The sequence below is a fragment of the Melopsittacus undulatus genome, chromosome 8 (assembly GCF_012275295.1).
Source record: "Melopsittacus undulatus isolate bMelUnd1 chromosome 8, bMelUnd1.mat.Z, whole genome shotgun sequence".
Taxonomy (NCBI): Eukaryota; Metazoa; Chordata; class Aves; order Psittaciformes; family Psittaculidae; genus Melopsittacus; species Melopsittacus undulatus.
In genome coordinates this window covers 41546115-41566988 of record NC_047534.1, presented here as the reverse complement: position 1 = coordinate 41566988, position 20874 = coordinate 41546115, and the positions used below count along the sequence as shown (strand labels likewise).

Sequence of the window (20874 nt, the reverse complement as noted above, 5' to 3'; positions counted from 1 at the left end):
ACTTAAAAGAACAAAAACTAAAACCATTAATTGGCTATTGGTAGCATAGAGACTGCCGCTAAACGTAGCAGCTGTTATGCTCCTAGCAATAGCTCATACATTGCTTTAGCCATGAGAACATAAGTTATTTATAGAGGGAATGTTGGCCAGCTCCAAGGGTTATCCCTTACTCTTTTTGAAAAGAATTATGGGATCTTTAACTTCCACTTGGATCAATGCAGAGAAGACTGACCTAATTTTGATGCCTAAGGACAGTACCTCTAAGAATGCATCACTTTCTGCTCATGCTGTACTTCTACTAATTTTGTGGCTCCTGACCCTCATCTGTGAACACTTTCCTCCTGAGAAAGCATTTCCTTTTCTCAGTGAAGATGTTCAGAGAGTTTTCTTTTTGTCAAGTTACTCATTTGGATGTTCCTTCTCTTATATGGTCCTTCGAATCTTTATTGACTTTCCACTGGGGTGGGGCTGCAGGGGTTTTGTTGTTTTGGGTGTTTTTTTTCCTTTTGGTTGTTGTCACATAGTTGAGAGGATAAGAATTGAATTGCACAGCTGAGCTGACTGAATTGTGGGTATGAGCTTTTTCTGAAGACCATGTAATTGTTATTCTCAGCTTCATGTATAGCATGAATGTTCATACATTTGTCTCTGTTTCTCTGTGTGTAAAGAGAAGTCCAACATCTTCAGAGGCCACAGCTTACAAACCTCTACATTAAATGATCTTGCTTTGTTTTCCATCATTGCATCTAGCTTGGATGTTTCTCTGTGAGCACCTGCTGTCTGTCATCATAGGGATGTGATGTGATCAGGGAGGCAGGTGATCCTTACCATCTGAGATGGGAGGGGAAGTGTCAGTCTCAATTAAATTACACCAGAAATGGAGGATAGATTGATTTCCATATGAGGTGAGCTGGGTAGCCAGCTCTAAAAATGAACAGAGTGTATCTTGCAACAGAGAGGCTAGAGTAAGTCAGATTGAAATGATTTTTCTGCTGCTGAATGACCCTGGGAATAGGAAAAGTCAAATGGGAATATAAAAGATACCCATTTGCTCCTTTCTTAAAAGCCTGATAATGCAATCATCCACCTTAACTGATGATTCAGGGTAGCTAATTTATGAGATGGAGTTAAAGCTCCTATAACACTGAACATAAGAGACATGTCACCACTGGTGGTGGTACTTAGTTGCTGGCTGGGCTTAAACAACAGACAGAAAGGCTTTATCTATACCATTGGCCCAAATACAAAGTTTTAATTGTTATTAGAATATTTTCTAAACCCATACAATTAAGTACAAGGATTTCTGACAACCCATTTTTGTATCTTTTACTCTCTTCTACTACTGGTAAAACAATAGTCCATTAAGAAAAACTCTTAATGTTGTGTCAGATTGCTGTTTTTCTTTTGAACTATGTGCAGTTGGGAAGTGTTTTAAACTAGCACTGTTGGTTTAGGAAGGCAGTGATCTGTACGGGCAGTTAAAATAAACACTAAAGGTGTCATGATAAAGGAATTCAATGTAAAATGTTCTGCATGAACTTGTGTGCATGAATGAAACAAGACAACCCTTAATAATATCTTCTGAAAGAAAGATAGCAGACCAGTAAAGTTTGTCAGCTCAGGGCTTTTGGAGTCATTTAACTGATATTTCATTATGTTCTTTGCTTGAAGATGTGTTTAGATACTGCTCTGTCTGATATGCAAACTTGAGTTTCTTCTCTGTGGTTTCATGGTACAGCCACACAGACGATGTGGTTCTGCAAGGCTGCTAAACTCTAAGTTAGATTTGGTCCAGGGGCTTTTGTTTTAAACTGGCTGTTTTGTACACTGTTTTTTTGTCTGAAGTACATGGAATGGCCAAACTATTTCCTTCTCTTGCAGTTAAATTTCCTTCTCTACCAGTAGAGAGGTGATAATTGGCATTACAAATTCAGGTGCCTTTTTTCCTTCTAATAGGAATGAACTAAGCCAAACAAGATAGTTGAATACCTTTATGATAGCTTTCCCCAGATTTGCCTTATTCTCAGGAGAACTGACCTTTTACTTATTTTGCCAAGATACCTTAACCTTTACTAATCAGTCTTTTGACTCAAGCAGAATTAGTCAAATGGGTCTACTCATGTAGTACCCTGTTCATTTGATTAAATGCCCAGCTCTGCATTTTTTTTCTGGTTGAGCTGCATCTGCCAATATTCTTGCATTTTCTTTCCTAGCTGGCCAGAATCCATTCAGTATGATGTAGCTGGAATAAGCTTGGTACTAGCCCAAACAGTGAGGATATACAGACTTGGATATAGAGACTTGTATAAGAATCGTAATGCATTTGTTCAGATCCTACATAAATAATGTCAGAAATAATGTCTTTTTTGGTGTTATGCTTAGTATATGAGCAGAAGAAAAAGTCTGTATGTAGGTATTTATAATGATAAGTATAGAAAGGTTCTGATTAAAAACAAAGGGGGAGGAATAAATAAAGAGACATATTCAAGTGAAGGTACAAAGTGCCTGTTAATTTGGTTGAACTCCAATATGTAGTCCCAGTGGCAGAAAAACAAGTTGGATTCATTGACTTGAAGCCTTTTGGGTGATGCCAAACTCTTTTCTACAGAGTAGCTTAGATTCTTGGATACAGTGCTACCAAAATGCTAAAGGCATGTGAAATAGGAGATCATTCCCTATTTAAGGACAGCGTGTTTATAAGATATTGAGGAGAACAGAGTAATTTTCTATATGGTGAGGTTAACGTAATTGCATACTTTGAGATAAGGAATTACAATTTTGCTCAGAAAATTATATTTAGTGTTTTCATATGCATATCATAGGAGCAGAATACCTTTTGGATCATATTCTGACTACTGAGAAATGCTAGTTGCAATCATATAGAAATATTTTTAAATGCAAAATGACTACAAAGCAAAGATGTGTCTAGTTGGGGCTTAGACGGAGAGGAGGAATTCATTGTCTTCCCAAGTTTCACCAGCCACATGTGAACTTAATAGTGTACAAAGAAAGTAAAAAGCATTTTCCATGGCTCTCACAGAATTGCAGGCATTACACCCCACACAACCCAGTTTTTAATCTTATTTTTTCTGTGGAGGAAAAAGCGGAAACATTCAAATTAATTTAGTGAGAGGATCTTGCACACAAACACTGGCCCAAGTTCCTGCAAATGGAAACTGGTTGCCTGATAATTGGATACAGAATAGTGCTGTATCAAGGTTTAATAATGTATTTAAAATACAAAGTACAGAAATAAAAATTCTTTTCTTTTTTTCTGTTCCAGGTTCTCTGGGAGATGCTAACAAGGGAGGTCCCCTTTAAAGGCTTGGAAGGATTACAAGTAGCTTGGCTTGTAGTGGAAAAAAACGAGGTAAGACTACGTTTCTACATTCAGGTACATAGATCAGAAAACAGTATTGGGGTTTTGCAAAAGACTTTTTCATCTTCTTCAAATTGAAAGTAAGTTCACGCGTATGGAAAGATTAGCAGTAGGAGCTAACACAAAGGGTCAAAGTGATGTTATTCCTCATGAATGGACCCTTTACATCTAATTGTTGCAGCTTCACGTCGTGATGCTGTAGATCAAAAATTGTACAAGTACTGTACTAGTTTCTCAGTCTCAATTGTAAAACCTAGGGGTTTGTTCTTAGTGATGAAAGAAGCCATTGCGTCCAAGGTAGGGGAACAGTTTAACTCCATCTCCTGCGTTTAGGACATCTTTTTACTGGCCGGGAGTTGATATATCTGTAAGAGACCTTCAGCTACTTCAACTTAACTCTCCCAGCAGGAGTCACTATAGTACAAGAAACTGCCGCTTAGATGAAAATTTCAAAAATAAAAGAAGAAAAAATAGTTTTAAAAAAAGAGAGAAATTACAGTTTTGCCACCTACGTTCAACACTACATTGAAGATGAGCTCCTCACTGGTATCGGCAAGGCTGTGGCATAGCTGCAAGCCTCCTCATGCAGAGTCTTTCCATTTCAAAAGCACTTCAGTGGTGTAAACACCGTTTGTACAGTGTCCCCAGCCTCGCTTTTCTTCTTCTCACAAATTGAGGCTTTCAGTTAGTTGGACATGTGAGCCTATATCTGAACACGTAGTCCCTTGATATCAAAGACAGTAACTACATTTAAAAAACATTTAAAGTTGTGACTGTACCACACACAGACAAGCATGGAAATCCTCCACAAAGATGAAACCTCCTCTATCTAGACACAGCGGAAGCTTGGGAAACATTACAATGGTGAGGCAGTGGCTGTACAATACAGATTCCTATTATTCTGCATAAACTCTTTCTCAAAAATGTTTCAGAGTTAAACAGAAGAGTTAGGTTTCCTCCTCTTAGTTTAATATTTTTTATTGTTTTTTTTTTCACCACCCCACCGCACCCCCCCCCTCCTCTGTTTTTTCTTCTATTGGAGGACTTGATTAATTCCAGTGAGTGATACTGTGATGAACTGATTAGTTGGAAGGGCTATGCCAACAGCATGAGGACTATGAATGTGGTCTTCTACAGCATTTATCAGAGCAGGAGGCACAAAGAGGCTCTTTCTCCTGGTTTAGGAAAAGTCTCATACTTCATTTTGAAGGAGAAACCATAAAGTCTTCCATCAACAGTATTTGTTTCCTATGCCTACCACGTGCAGTTTTATGTAAGGAGTGCAGAGTAGCATTGGGAATGTTATAAAGAGTTGTAGTCATACTCTGAAAGATGTCAGAGGGTACAATACACATTTCTCTACAGTTTTTTTGGATCAAGGAACTGTGTAAAATGCAATATGAACAAGATGTGGACATGACAACTCTTTTACTCATGGCTGAAGAAACCTAAGGGGTGACATTTTCAGAGACAGCCTTTTCTCTGCCAGGTACCACTAGCCTCTTGCTACCATCTTCTTTGGAAGGGTGCCAGGGAGCTTAGGGGGCATTAACGCTTCTATAGTTGTTTTGGTTTTATTCTGGCCATGACTTAGTCAGCTTTTGCTATTTTCCTTCATAGTTTCTATGTCCCAAAGCAAGTGTGAGGGGTCATGTTCTGCTCTCAGTTCAATCTGTTGACATTGGTGGGGTTGCATGGTTCTAGTTCGCAACAGATTTCAATAACTGTTGAGCCAGTCCTTAATTTTTTGCACTGCAAACCCCTTGTTAAAACCAGTGTGGGACTGAGGCCAAACTGTAATTGCTTAGGGTGAAAAATCCCCCTTGCAAAGCCTCAGCCCAACAAATAAAGTGGATTCTAATTATTCTGTATGGGTCTTTTTTGACTCTCTGCATAATTTCAAAGTATTATTTTTATTCTGGTAGAGTTTCTATATAATTATATATTTAATACAGAAAAGGAACGTGAGAGTTCAGATTATACTAGGCGTGATCTCATAATAAATTACTACTGAGAAACGTCATCTTTATTATAAGATGACACTTTTGGAACCTGCTACCTCTGTATTACATGACAGATAACATTTTGTACAAGTGAGACACACATAAATGGTGACTGCAACTGATTTTCCACCTCCTAGAACAGTGAGGGTTACAAACAAATACTGTAGCAAGACTACCCAGTGTATTTTTAGGCTAGTGACTTAACCAGAGATCAAGCACCAGTACAATTTGTTTATGCATTGCATAAATTTCTGTGTATTTCTTGCACATAAAGCTTTGCACCTTAAGGTATTAGATTATTGTAATAATCATACTCCTGCAGTGTCCTGGCTCTGTATCTCTTGTTTTTGTGGTGTTCAAATGCTTGTGGAGCAGAATTTGTTAACTCATACTTTGGCTGCTGTGGCTTGTAAGGCTTTGCAGGTCAAGTTGCAATAATATAATGGTACAGTTTGTCACAACTTGCTCTGCATTGCTTCTGAAATGGCAGCAGTATGACAGATCAAGGGGTCTTCCTGGCAGGCTGGTCTGAACACAAGTGTAGTACCTGGTTCTCACCTGTTACAGGACAAGAAGCCTTTTTTCCAGCTTGACCCCTCTTACGTTTGGCCTTGCTTTCACTGAGGAACTGTTTCTCATCAACATAATTTTTTAATTTAGTATGAACATCTGAAGTCATCTCACTGCCTTAGTGAGAGCAGAGGCATCTCCTTATATGTGTAGTGTTGTTGCAATGCACATTTAAATCAACTGGAGAGGCTTCAGTATCCGTATGTGTGTGTATGGGAAAGGATTTGCTTTTAGGCTTTCCAGTCTGGAGGCAGAGCCTTTAAACTGAAAGTCCTCTAAGACAAGCTGAGGTAATCTTTTCATGGTTTAAAACTTGCAGCAAAGCAAACTAAACAAACTTCAGACTAATTCTCTGTAGTCAGTGGTTCTGGCTATAACCAACAACTCCTTGTCTTCAGTCATTATGAAGTATTTATATGAGTTCACTGTGCTCTCTGAGTGCTTTCTGAGATCTGTGTGTCCTCATTAATCCTTCTGACCACAGGCTCATGAAGTCTCTTGTGTCATGTAGAGTTTTACTTAACTCTTCCTAACTCCCTTATTTTAATATATATTTCAGCCATTTGTTATATCAGAAGTGATTATAGTATTGTACAGCTGGATCATCTATGTGGGAGAAAGGAATTAATGCAGGCTATGCATTATACCTATCTTGACAAGCATCTTGGAATAGCCTGCAGTAACCTGCACAAACTATTACGTTTTAGTATTAAAAGCTTTTAGCCTCGTTTTTACTTCTTTGTCTCCAAGCTTTCTTAAGGAACAACATTTGTGCATTTGTTCCATTCCTTCCTCATGGGTCAATTAATTATGTATCTTGCTAGTGTTAGTAATTTGATTTTTTTAATATTTCAATCCTCAGTTTTTATACTGTGTTAAAAAAAGAGTGTTTTACTGCTTCTAATTCCATTGCTCTTACAGTAAATCTTGTAGTAGCAGCTTAAAGTGAAATACTTCCAATAACTGGTACATTCTCTTTCCATTAGAGATTAACCATTCCAAGCAGTTGTCCCAGAAGTTTTGCAGAACTGATGCACCAATGTTGGGATGCGGATTCAAAGGTAATTTAATGTGTGTTTGATTTTCATACCGTGACCACTCACACCCCCCTCCTTGTTTTGGTAAGTGTGTTAATATTTCCTTGGGGAACAGCACTGACTGACCATTGATGCGCACTGATAGACACATTTCTTCACAAAGATAGTTGAGAATGTCTTTTTTTTTTTTTTTAAATGGGCTTACGTGTTTATACCTAAATGTCTCTCTCTTTTAATCAAGAGTTAACTGTGCTACTATTAACTTACCTGACCACTAAAGACAATGACAGTAAACAGGTGAGATAGCAAGGATGTAATCATTTTGGAGCAAGAGAAAAATTGTTCTTTTCTATTTTCTTTCAATAGTCTTTCTTGGATGTATGTGAGCATCACATATTTCAAGGTCCAATTTTGATGCCTTCCTTGTCTTGAAAACATGTAAAGTTAATCCATAAAATGTGGGTAGGAACAGCAGTCTAAATTAACAATAAAGCTTTCCTAATCTTTTCTGTTTGAAGGATATGCTTTATAATTATTATACTGTAATAATATAATGATAGAAGTTCTGTAATATACTAGTTAACTGTGAAAACACAGTAAAAATACAAGTTAAAGAGCCAAACCACTGTCAGCATTAATCTACCCCTGCAAGAATAAACTGAAAGGGAAATTGAAGAGAATATTTAGTTAAAGCTTTTGTAGATTATGGGAGTTACCTTCTTTAAATGGACTCTGCTTCCATCCTGGTATGTATAAAATGTCTGGAAAGAGCCTGTGGGCATCCTAGCTGTATTAACAAGGATTAGCATCTATTTCCTTTGCCTATGAAGGTATTTGAAAGAGTGAAGGATAGTTAAGGAAAGAAAATTATGCTTTGTTTCTCAAGTAAGGGCACCAGGAAGAACTTCATACCTTTAAACTCAGGAGAAAGTTAGCTACTACTTCAGAGAGACCAAGACTTATCCCAAGACAGATTATAGCCCTTAGATGCTCTAGAGCTAGAACTTGTTATCACCAGAGAGTAGCCATAGAAGAATAACATGAGAAAGGAGATTTCCCATCTTTGTCTCTTCCTTTTAAATTTCTTTGTTTTTAAGTGAGGTGTTGCTTTCCTATGGAATGAATATAGAAGGCTGAGATCCATCATCAGCATGCGTTTTCTATGTGAACACCCATTTAAATGCCATTCTCTTAGTATCTCCATCTTTAATCTCTCCTCAAAAGGGAGAGGAGAAAAATGCTTTGGGTCTTTGAATATACAAAGAGGCTGTGTAAGTTCTAGGCCAGTAATTACTGAAAAGCACTTTCCAGTGTCAACTGCGTAAGTACTCCCAAGCATCAGCATCACTAATACCACAGAGTAAAATTATTTGAGCTTCTTTTCTGTAATTGCAGAACATACTAGGTCAGCTCGCCCTCTGCCTTGCTCTAGCCACATATACACATGTCCAGAAGTCTGTTGCTGTCTTTCAGGGAGAGGAAGGGATCTGTCTTTTGTAGAAGAAGGATGCCCAACCAGCAGGCTGATTTCTGTCTGCCTGAATAATTCACCGGGGTGTGGGCTGGTTCCTGGGAGCACTGTTCCCAAAGGAGTCTCTGATGTGTGCAGAGAGTGAAATCTCATGTTATACGTGTTTTCCTTGCTACTTTTTCATGCAGCTTCTCTTCTGTTAAGCAATTATAAATGCTTTATTCACATGACTGAAATGGAGTAATCTCTGGTCACAGTTTAGGCATGTGACTGACTTACTCTGTCACACGTTGGGAAAGGATTGCTACTTGCAGCTCTCAGAATGCCTTGATAAAGGCTGTGTGGCCTGCATGAGCCAAAAGATGGAGCACATTCCTCTAAAATACTGCTCTGTGCAACGTTTCCTTTTTGCCAGGGTTAGCTTTAGAAAATCAGATAGTCAATGCATGAATAAGTTACTGAAGGTCAAGCAGGGGTGAGCTTCAGGATCTCAGCTGCTCTAAAGCAATCGCTAAGGTGCATACTTTTAGCCCACAGAAAGTATGAAGTATCTTTAGTGGATTACCCCTGCTAAAAGAGGGATGTGCATTTACTGTAGGACTAAGGAATGCACTGTAAGAGCTGCTGCAGAGCAGCACTGCTTCCACTGTACCTTCCTCATGGGAATGGGCACAGTTATTAACTTTGCTTTGAATTCTTAAGAATTTCTTCATATGCAGCAAAAAGTGTCCACAGTGCATTGCTCTGAATGGTATTTGTAATAGTTGTCTTTATACAGTTTAAACTCTGCTAGTTGAAAGAAACAGTACCCAGTCTGTTCAAAGTATTTTACTAAAATGTTAATTACTAATTATTTTATGTCAGTAATTATGAAAGAACAATCTCTGAGGTAACGAAGTGTCTTAAATAACTACTTCCGCATGTTAAAATCCCTACCAAACAAGCTGCTTCTGCTTGGGTACTAGATAATTGTGCAAACAGGGTCACTCATCACTGGTGCCTCTGTTTGCTGGGGATACTTGCTTTTGAAACACAGGTGAGTGGTTCTTTCTCATTCCATCTGTTCACTCAGTTTGTCCCCACTTTAACATCAAAAAAGTTTATAAATTACTGAATCTTTTAATGGAAGTCAGAAATCTGGAAGCAAGGAGGCAGCAAGGAAGCAAAGCCATATGGATTAAATATCCTGGTTTTGTGCAGAGTGGAAGGAAACAGCTGAAAGCATTAGCCAGAATTATTTCTAGAGGGACATATATTTTAAAAATTTTTGTATGAGACATCACAGATATAAAGGGAAACAGTTTTCAAAGGCGACTCATGCCTCGATATTTTAAGCATCTTTCATAAGGACTGACTTGAGATGCCTGACTTTCTAGAAAGTGCTAGGCACTCATCCACCAAAAATAAGACTTTTTTCAAAAAAAAGCTGCTCAGCTTGGGCTCCCAGTTTCAGCAGTCACTTCTTGCCAGTTTTAACCAAGCTGTCAGACTGCACTTAGCGTGCATCTATTAAATCTGAAATTACCCTTGCCTAGGGGCAAGAAACCAACAAAACCCACATAGCAGGGCAGGCTTGTGTCTTCCTGTCAGCTTTGCCTCCAGGGAAAGCTGGTACCTGTAAATCTGGCAGCTATAAAGCTGGCAGGGTAGCTGGTGGCTGTTCACAGAAATTGCACAGCCAGAGATGTATGGGCTTTGTCAGTACAGCGTGACTGCTTTGTTCCAGCTCCAGTTGCACAACTCAACAGCTCCTTTGCCTGTAATGTAGGACCTGAAGAGTTTGTGTTGCTGAGTCTCCCAGGTCAGTCGATGCTTTCACCTGTGCTTAGTAAAACCCTGGTTTCTGTCATTGTCTCCACTCCAGTTCCAGACAAGATGCAGTAGTGTTGACTGTGTCACTTAGAGTCAGCCCTGCCCTATCCTTTTCAGTACACCCACAAGAAAGAAGGAGCAAGCAGAACTCATGGAAGTGTTTTATAAAAGAATCCTGAATAAGCCATAAAGCATTGTAATTAATGCAGCATAGGGATGTTTGCCCTTAATCTCTTCCTGAAAGTAGAATTACTTTATTACAGCCACATTACACACCTGCCAGTCTGTTGGAGAGTACTTAGCAGTAGCAGTACCCTGGTGTATTGTTGGGGAACCACTGTCTCGTCTCACCCTCCTCATCATCTGGGATGGTCTTGAAATCCCCTCAACAGTTTGCACCCACTGGGGTGGTTACAGGAGATGCAGCTGTCACAACAAGAAGGGCTGTTGGAAGGTTCTCCTGCCCCTAAACTGCACCAGATTTTTCTGCCCTGGCTGGTGCCAGGGATGGACTTTGAGGTCTGTACCCCTGACGTGGCACAGTCCCTGACCAGGGAGGTTGGTGCTGTTTCAGAATGTGTTTCTCAGCCATAGCAGGTCTGATGGCATCCTGCTTGTAGGGGGAAGACTGCTGCTTTCCTCAGTGCCCCATAAATGTACGTTTCCACACTGGGACTGTATCAACAAGTGCAAGGAATGTGCTGCTAAATAGGCACCTGCTGCTTGATGCACCCAGGTTACCAGTCCATGGACACTGGGCTGGGGGCCAAATTGCATAAGTACGTGGTGGCTGGGGCAAGTGCTGTCTGTGTGAAGAAAATCTGCATAGCTTATCCAGCTGCCCATTGCCTTGAGTCATGGAGATGGACCAAAAATGACAGACAAAGCCGCCAGTTACAGCTGAACAGTGCAGCATTACAGTATAAGAGAGATTGTCTTTTTTTTTGTTATGCATTTGACACATTTTCATGCTGTTTGACATTTAAAATAAAGAAATTGTCTTTCTTTTATAATGTGGAAATCACTTGGATCTTCCAGGGAGAGACACCTCAGCATTGTTCCTAATTGTTTTTGTGCTTCCAAATTAAAATGCACGTTTTAATTGCGGCATCTGTAATTTTAGCAGAAATGGTATAATTACTGGCGGGATAGAGAGAGAATGTGCATCATCCCATTATTATGTATCTACGTTTTGTTTCAACCTTTTGTCTCAACCTTGTCTGAGGTCTGTCAAACAGACTAACAGAGTCAGTGCTCTTTCAAGAGACACATTTAACTGTGGCGTTTTCAGTTTTCACTTATTATCCTATTTCATAGCTTCCCTCTGGGGCTAAGGGGAAAGTAGAAAATACAAAGAAGTTTTAACCACTGTCCATGACCAGTGAGCACAGTGGGTGCTGGATGAAGAGTATCCATCAGTTAAGTCAGTGAGCCCAGGACAGAAGAGCACAGGCACCGCTGATGTGAGCTCAGCTGCCAGGCAAGACATCCTCGTCTGACCTCAGCCTTCACTTCTTTTCTGGAAAGTTTGTCATCATCTGCAAGAGGGGAACCGTGGCCAGAAACCTGTTTTTGATGGGCAGCTAAATACTTGTTCACACATTAAAGAGTGTGGGTTACTACCTGTAAAAGGACATCTAATTACCAGTTGCTAATGGGTCCGGCCTTCTCTTTTTGGCAGTATTTTCCTTAGCTTGTGGAATACTTTAGAATCAAGAATCTTGATGGTTATTTATGCTACTAATGTTGTTTAATGCTCTTATTGAATACCAAGAGGTTTAATGGTAGATATGGGAGACTGAGCTAAGGCTTGATTCCCACTAGTTTATGTGGCTCTTATCAGATGAACCTTTTCTTCAATGGGAAGAACAAAAAGAAAGAAAGTTTACACATTTAGAGCCCTCTTGCAGGATATGGTGTTCAGAAAGCAGCATCCCAGTTTCTGTTACTGCTAGTCTTTTAGTTGAAAAATTCCTGCAAATAATTTTGCACAGTAGTAGTGTATGAACATAAATGATGTGGGTTTGTTCTTTGTCTTCAGAAAAGGCCATCATTCAAGCAGATCATTTCAATCCTGGAATCTATGTCAAATGACAGTAACCTTCCAGACCAGTGTAACTCATTCCTGCATAACAAGGCAGAGTGGAGGTAAGTTTCCTTCTTCCTGAGATGAAATGATGTGGTTTTCCTTTTAAATAGTGTGAGTCCATATTCTTTTCAGAAAGACATCAGACTCCAATGATGTATTAGTAGAAAATATCTGTGCTTGAGGTATTTTTAGAACATAACTTACCTTGTTTTTCAGGAATGCTCAGAATGCTGTGAAACTTGTATTAGGAGCCAATACACTTAGCTGTACCCTGTATTTATTAGTACACTGGTTTAGGTATTATGATATTTATGGTTTTGTGATTCACATCTTAAAGCCAATTATGTGTTTTCAGGGAGCAGTGTGAGGGCAAAACAGCTCAGGTATAAGTGTGTTTGATGCAAGTTTCACAGAAAGTGTGTAGGCATATGTTAAAAAACCCAACAAAATAAAAACAAAAGGCATAAAAAGATTAATTTTCCAATCAAACCTCAGTTTGTCTTCACTTGTGTGTGTTCTGCCATTTTGTGCATCCTCTCTTTTGCATTGACTTTGTGTCCATGCATTCAGTGTATGCCCAAGCCAGCCCTGGTTTTGCATGGTATACCAGCATTGCTTGAGCATATGATTGCACCTACTGCTATGGTAATTTTTATTCATAAGTGATTATAAATGGAGAGCAGGTTTGAGAAAATGCTATTACGTGGCACTCTTTTACAGTAAAAGTTTCAGCCTGGTTTTGGTACATGCCAGAACTTTTAAAACCCTGTCCCCAAAGCGTGTGTGCCAGTCGGGAAGCTCACTGCTTCACACTGCATCCTTCTGTTTGGGAAAGAGAACTGACAACAGCTCTGCATAGGCAGAAGATTTTTACCAGTGCTCAGTCTATATTAAGCAGCGCTGGCCCTGCTCCAGGTGAGCTGGGAGCAGAAATATGGGACGGTTCCCTGTATGCAGTCGGAGCAGGAATGGAAGAACCCCAGCGCAGGAGGGCAGGGAAGACCCCGTGGAAGTGGGGCTCGTTTCAAAGCCAGCATCCCGCATTTCCTCCCCAGGCTTCCCTGGAAAAGCGAAACGTGTAGTTTTAACCGGGCAGTGGAAAAAGTGAGCGGCCCTCGCTCACATGGGCGGACTATAAATAGCCGGGGCCGGGGCCGCTCCTGCCCTGACTCAGCACCGCGCCGGCTGCAGCCCCGCGGCCTCGGGCCCCGGCGGCGGCAGCGGGGCGCCACCTGCTGGCCACGGCGCCCACCTGCGCTCCCTGTCACCGGGGCTGCCCCCTGCTCGGCGCCGCTGCCCTGCGGACAGCGCTGCGAGGTTCCGCTGTGCTCAGTGCCTCCTCTTGCCGCTTCCCAGCTCCCAAGTGTTTACAACGATTTCATCCGCGGTGTTGCTTTTATAGTGTTATCAGAGTGGCCTCTTGACCCCAGGCCTGTATTCTAAGACTTGGCATAAATGTCGGGTATTTAAAGTATAAAACCAGATTTCTTGGCTGCCGTTACTGATGCAGACTGGATGTCATATTGTGATTTTGGCAGCAGACAGAATATAAGGAGGATTGGAAGAAAAATATCCCCAGTGAGGGGTTTCTTATACACCCCTGTATAGTAAAAATATTTATTTAAAGGATGAGAAGAGTCACAGAATCATTTAGGTTGGAAAAGACCTTTAAAATCATCAAGTCCAACCATTACCCCAGGACTGCCAAGTCCACGACTAAACTGTGTCACTGAGGGCCTCATCTACACAGTTCTTGAACGCTTTCAGGGATGGGGATTCCATCACTGCCCTGGCCAGTCTCTTCTGATCCCTGACTACCCTTTCAGTGAAGAAATTTTTCCAAATATCCAGTCTAAACCGTCTGTGGCACAGCTTGAGCCCATTTCCTCTTGTCCTGTTGCTTGTTACTTGGGAGTACTCAAACTGCTTTAGGAAAAACAAGTACCTTCCTAAATCTTGCCAATGCAACAGAATTAAAGCTGTGCTAAGTGACATTTGGTAACATTAAACTTCTATTTTACAAAATTCATTTATTTCTTAGAGAGTGACAAGGGTAGCCTGTGGATTTCTGGCATATTTCATTTTGATGTACCTGCATGGCTCAGATAAGGAATGGCTAACAAGGCGTTAACAAAAAGCCATGTAGAAACAAAAAGTTCTTTGGCACTGTCAAGCCACTGAAAAACTTGTTACCATGCAGACTTGTATTAAAGGTAAATTTGGCTTTTTGTTTTTGGAAGAATAAATAACATGCAGACAATGAAATATGAGAGGGAAAATACAAATTCATGATGGGGCACGTTTTGCCTGAAAGCAAACGTGGTTTCTGAATTAAGTTGAAATGAAAACACGAAGTGCAGAAAGAGCATGGTCATGTGGGGGCTTGCTTGCAAGCTGGATGAGAGGCAAACTCTCTTACCTGAATTCTGGTATGGGCTGTCATCCCTGATGTGAAAGCCACATCTGTATGGGGCACTCATGAAGGGTAAGCCAGATTAACAGAAAGTATGCAAAAAAACATGCAAGTTAAAGTGGGTGGAAGACTTCCATGCATAAAGTGATCCTGAGAGATTAAGACAAAGACCATTTCTGAGACCAGCTGCACAGAAGCTTAATGTGGTTTAACTTCTGCATTGAAAAGTCTTTGGTTTTACTTATTGCTTGATTTTTTACATATATTTTATCCCATTGTGATTTGCAAAGAGAAGGTTAAACCAGCAATAGGGAAAGAATGAGATGTGTTACCAAGAAATAGGGAATTCTTATGAAGCCTGGCTATTGCCCTGGAGAAGGGTGGGCTTGGAAAAAGCAAAGGTTACACTTTTCCCTTGAGGGTCCTCCAAAGTAGTGATGTAGATCCTGCACTTTCACAGGGATGCTGCACTTACCAAAGGAAATGAAAGCTCAGATGAGCCAGGGCTACATTTTTTCCCCACTCTTAAAAAGAGGCAAGGTGAGGTTCGTTTCTTATAGAGACTTGCAAAAAATGCATCTCTAGTAGTGAGTAACCAGAGTCTTCAATGTCCCTGGCTGGCGTGAAAACTGAGAGTGGGCTGAGTCTATACAAGACAGACAGAGGTGATAAATGACACTTCAGCCTGTCTTCAGCGTGGTCTTATTTGCAATATTTACAGGTCTTCATGTTTATATAAATAATACATTTCAATTTGCCTGTTCTGTCATTTCCTTAAAATAATTCAGTGTGTTCAAAACTGTTCTACCCTTTATGTTTTTATTATTGAATCGAGTTGGGGCGCTGTCTGACAACTGAGCTGCATGGCTCTGCCTCATGTTCGAGTTCACATTCTGTGATTTTTTTTGGAGCTCTTCCTCAAGTCACTTTTATTACAGTAGGAAAAAAATTACTATTGAAATAATGATGTTCCAATTCAGTGAGAGATCACATTTGTCTGCATTTAGTCTTATACACTGACTGCATTTCTCCTTCCTTCCTCTTCCCTGCGAGCGGCTGTTCTAATGATTAAAATAGTCTATTAGTGATACTTTTATTAGCATATCAGTAGCAATTCTGATTATTAGCCATATTAAAAACAATGACTGGCATTTGTTTATCTGTGACTGTTTATCATTATAGTTTCTAATAATACAGTATACGTTCTTCAGTGTCACAGAATGAGATTATTCTAGAAAAGCCAGTAAGCTCAGACTGCAGAACTACAGAAGCAAACAAATCCACATGCCCTACCATGTATAATGTTTCAAGCTGCCTCATTTATGAGGTAAGACTCATTAACTGGGCAATGTACAGTAGCTTTCTCTTTAATTACACAGTTTTATTATACAGTGGAATTATTTTTCAGAATGCAACTGTTTTCACAGACTGACCTTTTATTATGAGAAGTTTGTGTCTAATGAAGAGAGGTAATTACAGCACAAAACTGACTTTTGACATACAGAAAGCTATAGTTACCAGGAGCTTGCTAGTGCAGAATGTTATTTAAAAGATAACTTAATTTACATATTTTAAAAATTATAGAGTTGCATATAAGTAGCAGTGATGTTGAGAGACAAGCTAAGAAAAGCAGCACTTGTAACCATCTTCAGATTGCTCCGTAGTTCCCACAGTAGACTGTGTAGTATATGTTGCACCTGTCAGACGGGATTTATGGTAGCAAAATGAATGTTTGGAGAGGAGTCACTTTCTGACCTTCTGGCCAATTTCTTCCTTTATTGTCTCCTTATTAGGATGCATGACCGCTTTCCTCCCAGCACAGAGATCAGCCTTGACCTTTGCATGCCTAAATACGAGAGAGAATTTTGCTTGAAATCTGAAGTATAGTAATTGTGAGGGGCATTTGTTCTGACCACCACATCGAACAGCTCACTCAGCAGGATTTAAGTGTGATAAATGCCCTTGCCCCAGGTGGCTGATTTTTGCAGTAGAATTAAGCATGGTGGTAAGAGTTTGCAGTAGAGTTCGCTAGTTATTCCAGCTCTGAATCTTTTTGCTGTACTTTGTAAGCATTACTCTCTGACAGAGATGTCTCATTAAAATAAGGAATCTATAAGATATGGAATATTTAAATTATTTAATTTACTTAAATAGGCTATTTAGATATGCATTTCCCACATTGAGAGCCTGAACTTCTTTTAAGTTGATACTGGAGAAGAGCTTAATCATTCCATGCTAGGAATGAGGACAGGAGTTTTACAGGAAGAAATCATTCTCCCCACCACCACCGTTTATTTTCTTTTTAAAGCATCAGAAGGAGCAGATTTTGTTTGCAGTGTGTTTATGAAGGAAAAACATTGTGAAAGTTTGAGTAGAAGATTTGGTATTGCAGAGCCTCCGTTGCTCTCTCCAGAGCTTTCTTCAGGATCTTTGCCCCTTAGGAGCTTGCTCGCTCTTAGGTGGAAAGCAAACTGCTGTGATTGGCTGTCCCCACAATGTGAACAGGAAACAGTTGAAGTAAAATTCAGAACACAGATAGCAGGCAGTACACAGTCTCCCAGACAGTCACAGAAATGGTTTGTTAAATGCAAATACAACTTCTGATACAAAATGGAGTAGTTTTGGGGTGGGTTTTCTTTAGTTATCCCACAAGCATAGAAGTATAGCTCAATTTAGTGACATAATTATTACAGACTCGGGCAAATGTGCTTCTTAGACTGCCCATATTGTGTTGCTAATAATGGTTCCATTAAGGTTAAGGTTGTGTTTCATGATGCTGAGGGAAAAGATGAAATTCTAGTTTTTAAAGTGTTGTTACGCTGTGGCATTTTACTCCTTTAAATGATATCTTTCTTCAACTGAAGGTATTATGGTTATTCTCCAGTATAAACATTTCCAGCTGTTTTTAAAGCTCTGAAAGGCTTTGCATTTGGTAATTAAATGAACTGCTTGAGTTGGTATTGTACTTTTCAGCCTTTCTCATTTAATTAACATTCAAGTAGAAATTATGAACAATTTATATCTGCCAGGAAAAGACAAGACGTAACAAATTGTCTCCGTGCAGATGTGAAATTGAGGCAACCTTAGAGAGACTAAAGAAACTGGAGCGTGATCTGAGCTTTAAGGAGCAGGAGCTAAAGGAACGGGAGCGGCGTTTGAGGATGTGGGAGCAGAAGTTAACCGAACAGTCCAATACTCCTGTAAGTAGATGATAATTCAACCTTTCATCTTACTTCAGAAAGTGTTTGGAGCTTTGTGTGTATGTGTATCTGTGTGTATCTAAAGACACACCAAAGAAATAGTGCCCCCGTTATCTTTAGTTGTTCCTTTGGGCCAGTTAAAGTCTATTTTATTACATCCCTGCAAATAACTATACTGTTTTTAAAAAATTTGGCTAATCCATCTGATATCAGATATTGCTGATAGTTCAGATGGTGCCATGGGCACTTCAGTAGTTTCCCATTGATTTAATTACAGTTCTCAGCTTTAAAAGTTGACTGCACTCAGTAAATTAATTTTTCAACTAGAAAGTTGTTGACTTTAATGAATGCAGGATTTGGTCTTAAATGTAAGAATCATTTTTTTTCTCAAGAAGAAGGTTTGAGAGACCTGTGTAAATTTTTTAATTTCTGTCCTTTTTCTTCGAGAAGTAAGTTTTCATTCTGGGAAAGAGGGGGTCAAAATTTGAAGTGTTAATTTAGGGCTTTGTTCATAAGTTGTACTGCCCAGTTACTAGCTGTTAGGATTGCCACATTTCTAATAATAAATTGGAACAAAAGCCTTTCTTGGATGATCTTGAATTTCTTTATGAAGTGTGATGCTCTTAAATACTGATTGGCAGAGGGAGGACCACAGGGTTGGTGCATGGCTAGACATGTTACAACAGAATTGTTGAGAAAAATACCACATTACTTACTTGTTTTTAAAGCACTAGCCAAAACAAGTACCAAATTGACATTGCAGCAGCATATGATTTTTCCTATGCACAGTTTTATCTGACTTACAGCCTTGATTCCAGCCAGACCCATCTATATACAGCTTGTTTTTAAGGCATAGCTTATTGCTGTTGTTTGAATGAAGTTGCATTTGTGTTCCAGCTGTGAACATGCAGTAATGAAATAATGACGAATTAATGTTTTCCTATGTATTGTTCTCAGTAGATATCTATATGCCTGCTTTAACGCTTGCAAACTTCCAGTAACTGAGCTGTGGGCCATCATCTGTCCTGAGCACAGCATGAGACACAGCCTTAATGAGCAAATCTTTTCACGGGCAAGGCCCTAGGGTTTTTTATGCTGTACTTGCTTATGACTTCCACTTTTCACTTAGAGCTGGCATTGCTGAAAGAATAAAGCACTGTGCTGCGGCCTGTTGTGCTAAGCATGAGCTACCTTTCTGCATAACATTAACCCAACTCTTCTATTGCATTTAAATGCAATTTCTTCTAATAGAGAAATACAAGTTTGTTTTTTTTCCATAGATCTTTATCGAATTGTTACATGGAACAGCTTTTAAAAAGCCCTTGTGTTGGAAAAAAATTGGCATAGTAGCAAAAATTGGCTTGTTCAAGCAGGGCTGGGTTTGTTTTTTTTTCATAGCAAATAAAGTTCTACAAGGCACTGGTTACAAACACAACTATGTTTTAAATTCATAGCTGTAAAGCATTTGAAATGTTGAGCATTATGTTTGCAAGCTGTAATCCTTGGAGTCAAGTGTCTCTCTCCATCCCTTGGTTCAGGGTATGTCTGCTCAGCAGTATCCAGCTGGAGGACTGCAACAGGGAGGGGCACTGCTCGATTTTAAGCTACATTTGCTGTAAAAACAGTAGTAAGGGTAGGACAACCAGAGCTGATAACACAGCTTAGAGTGCCCACTAGGCTTATACCAGGTTCTTAGCCAACACTAGGCCTTGCTGTGTCTTAGCTGGTAATGTCATCTTAATTTTGCTCTGCAGTCAAGACCAGAGGCCAGTAAATACTATTAAAGTGGTGTTCAGGAGGAGAAACTTGAACTAAGTGAAAGGAGAGCAGAGAAGCTGTCTCTGGCAGTTGATTCTCCAGTGTTCTCTAGTGTTGGTAGAAGCTTCATCCTGTCATTCTGCATGGTAGGTGGCTGTAAGTGGAAGGCTGCTCCTACCCCATAGAATAAAGTATAGCTTTTTACACATGTTAGCATGAGAGAAGTATGAGACTAATCTTTATAAACACTTATGTGAAAGCAGTGTTCCTCCTTGCTCTTGTTTTGAACCTGTTTCTTCTGTCTTATAAAACAGACACCTTTGAGTCTGATCTCTGCAGATTCCCTTTGTGCCAGATCTCCAAGAGCATCTTGCACAAGGGAATCTGGAGCCTTTTGGAGGAGTAGAATATATCCACAGCTGCAGTGCAATGGGAGACTTCTTTTGAAAGAGAACCTGACTTTCAGAAGCTGATATTTAGAGGAAGACTGTGAGCAAGGCATGAAATCCAGATATTTATCTGTGGTGACCTACACCTACAGGTTGTCATTTAAGAACAGTGGCTTATACAGAGACTGGGGGAGCCAGCCATCTATAAAAGTCCCTTGAAGATAGTTATCATGAACTGCAGTATCACTGCAATACCAGCCAGGTCCTGTCACAGAGAGCTCCTAAGTTCTCCAGATAACAAGGTGGCAAAATATGGAGGAAGTATGGTGATTGTAACTCATAAAATGAGCCACAGTTATGGCTCTTTCACAGCTTACCCACTGCCAGGCATTACACAAACACTGACCCAGAAATGTGTTTTAGCAGCAGGCTGGTTTGCAGCTTTGTTTATCATCAGGGGATTCTCTTCTGTGGATATAAAGTGACTAAAACTCTAAAGTCATGGAGGACCTACCTGGCACTGAATTGTGTGTGCTGGGCATCTCATTTCTGTGGCTAAGTCTTGCTTTTAAAATACTCCTTTTTATCAGAAGGAGCTTTTGGTTTCCTTGATCCAGGTGTAACCCTTGATCTGGTGATGGTGTAATTGTTTCTCCTGTACAGAAGCTTAGCCGTAGGATGTATTTTATTTTCATTTCTTAAACCATGATCACTAACTTCTGTTAAGCACAACACAAGTAGAAAGCCCATGTA

General features: G+C 39.9%; 1 protein-coding gene across 5 annotated transcripts in view; it reads left to right on the top strand.

Annotated features, from left to right (window-relative positions):
• The window catches only part of MAP3K20 (mitogen-activated protein kinase kinase kinase 20), a 92795-nt gene that overhangs the window by 39995 nt on the left and 31926 nt on the right, over positions 1-20874 (top strand). For all 5 annotated transcript variants that reach the window (XM_034065386.1, XM_031052177.2, XM_031052175.2 and 2 more), the window contains exons 8-11: positions 3284-3370; positions 6939-7013; positions 12314-12420; positions 17839-17974. In XM_034065386.1, the coding sequence (XP_033921277.1) occupies positions 3284-3370; positions 6939-7013; positions 12314-12420; positions 17839-17974 (405 nt within the window). The remainder of the gene's footprint in view (positions 1-3283; positions 3371-6938; positions 7014-12313; positions 12421-17838; positions 17975-20874) is intronic.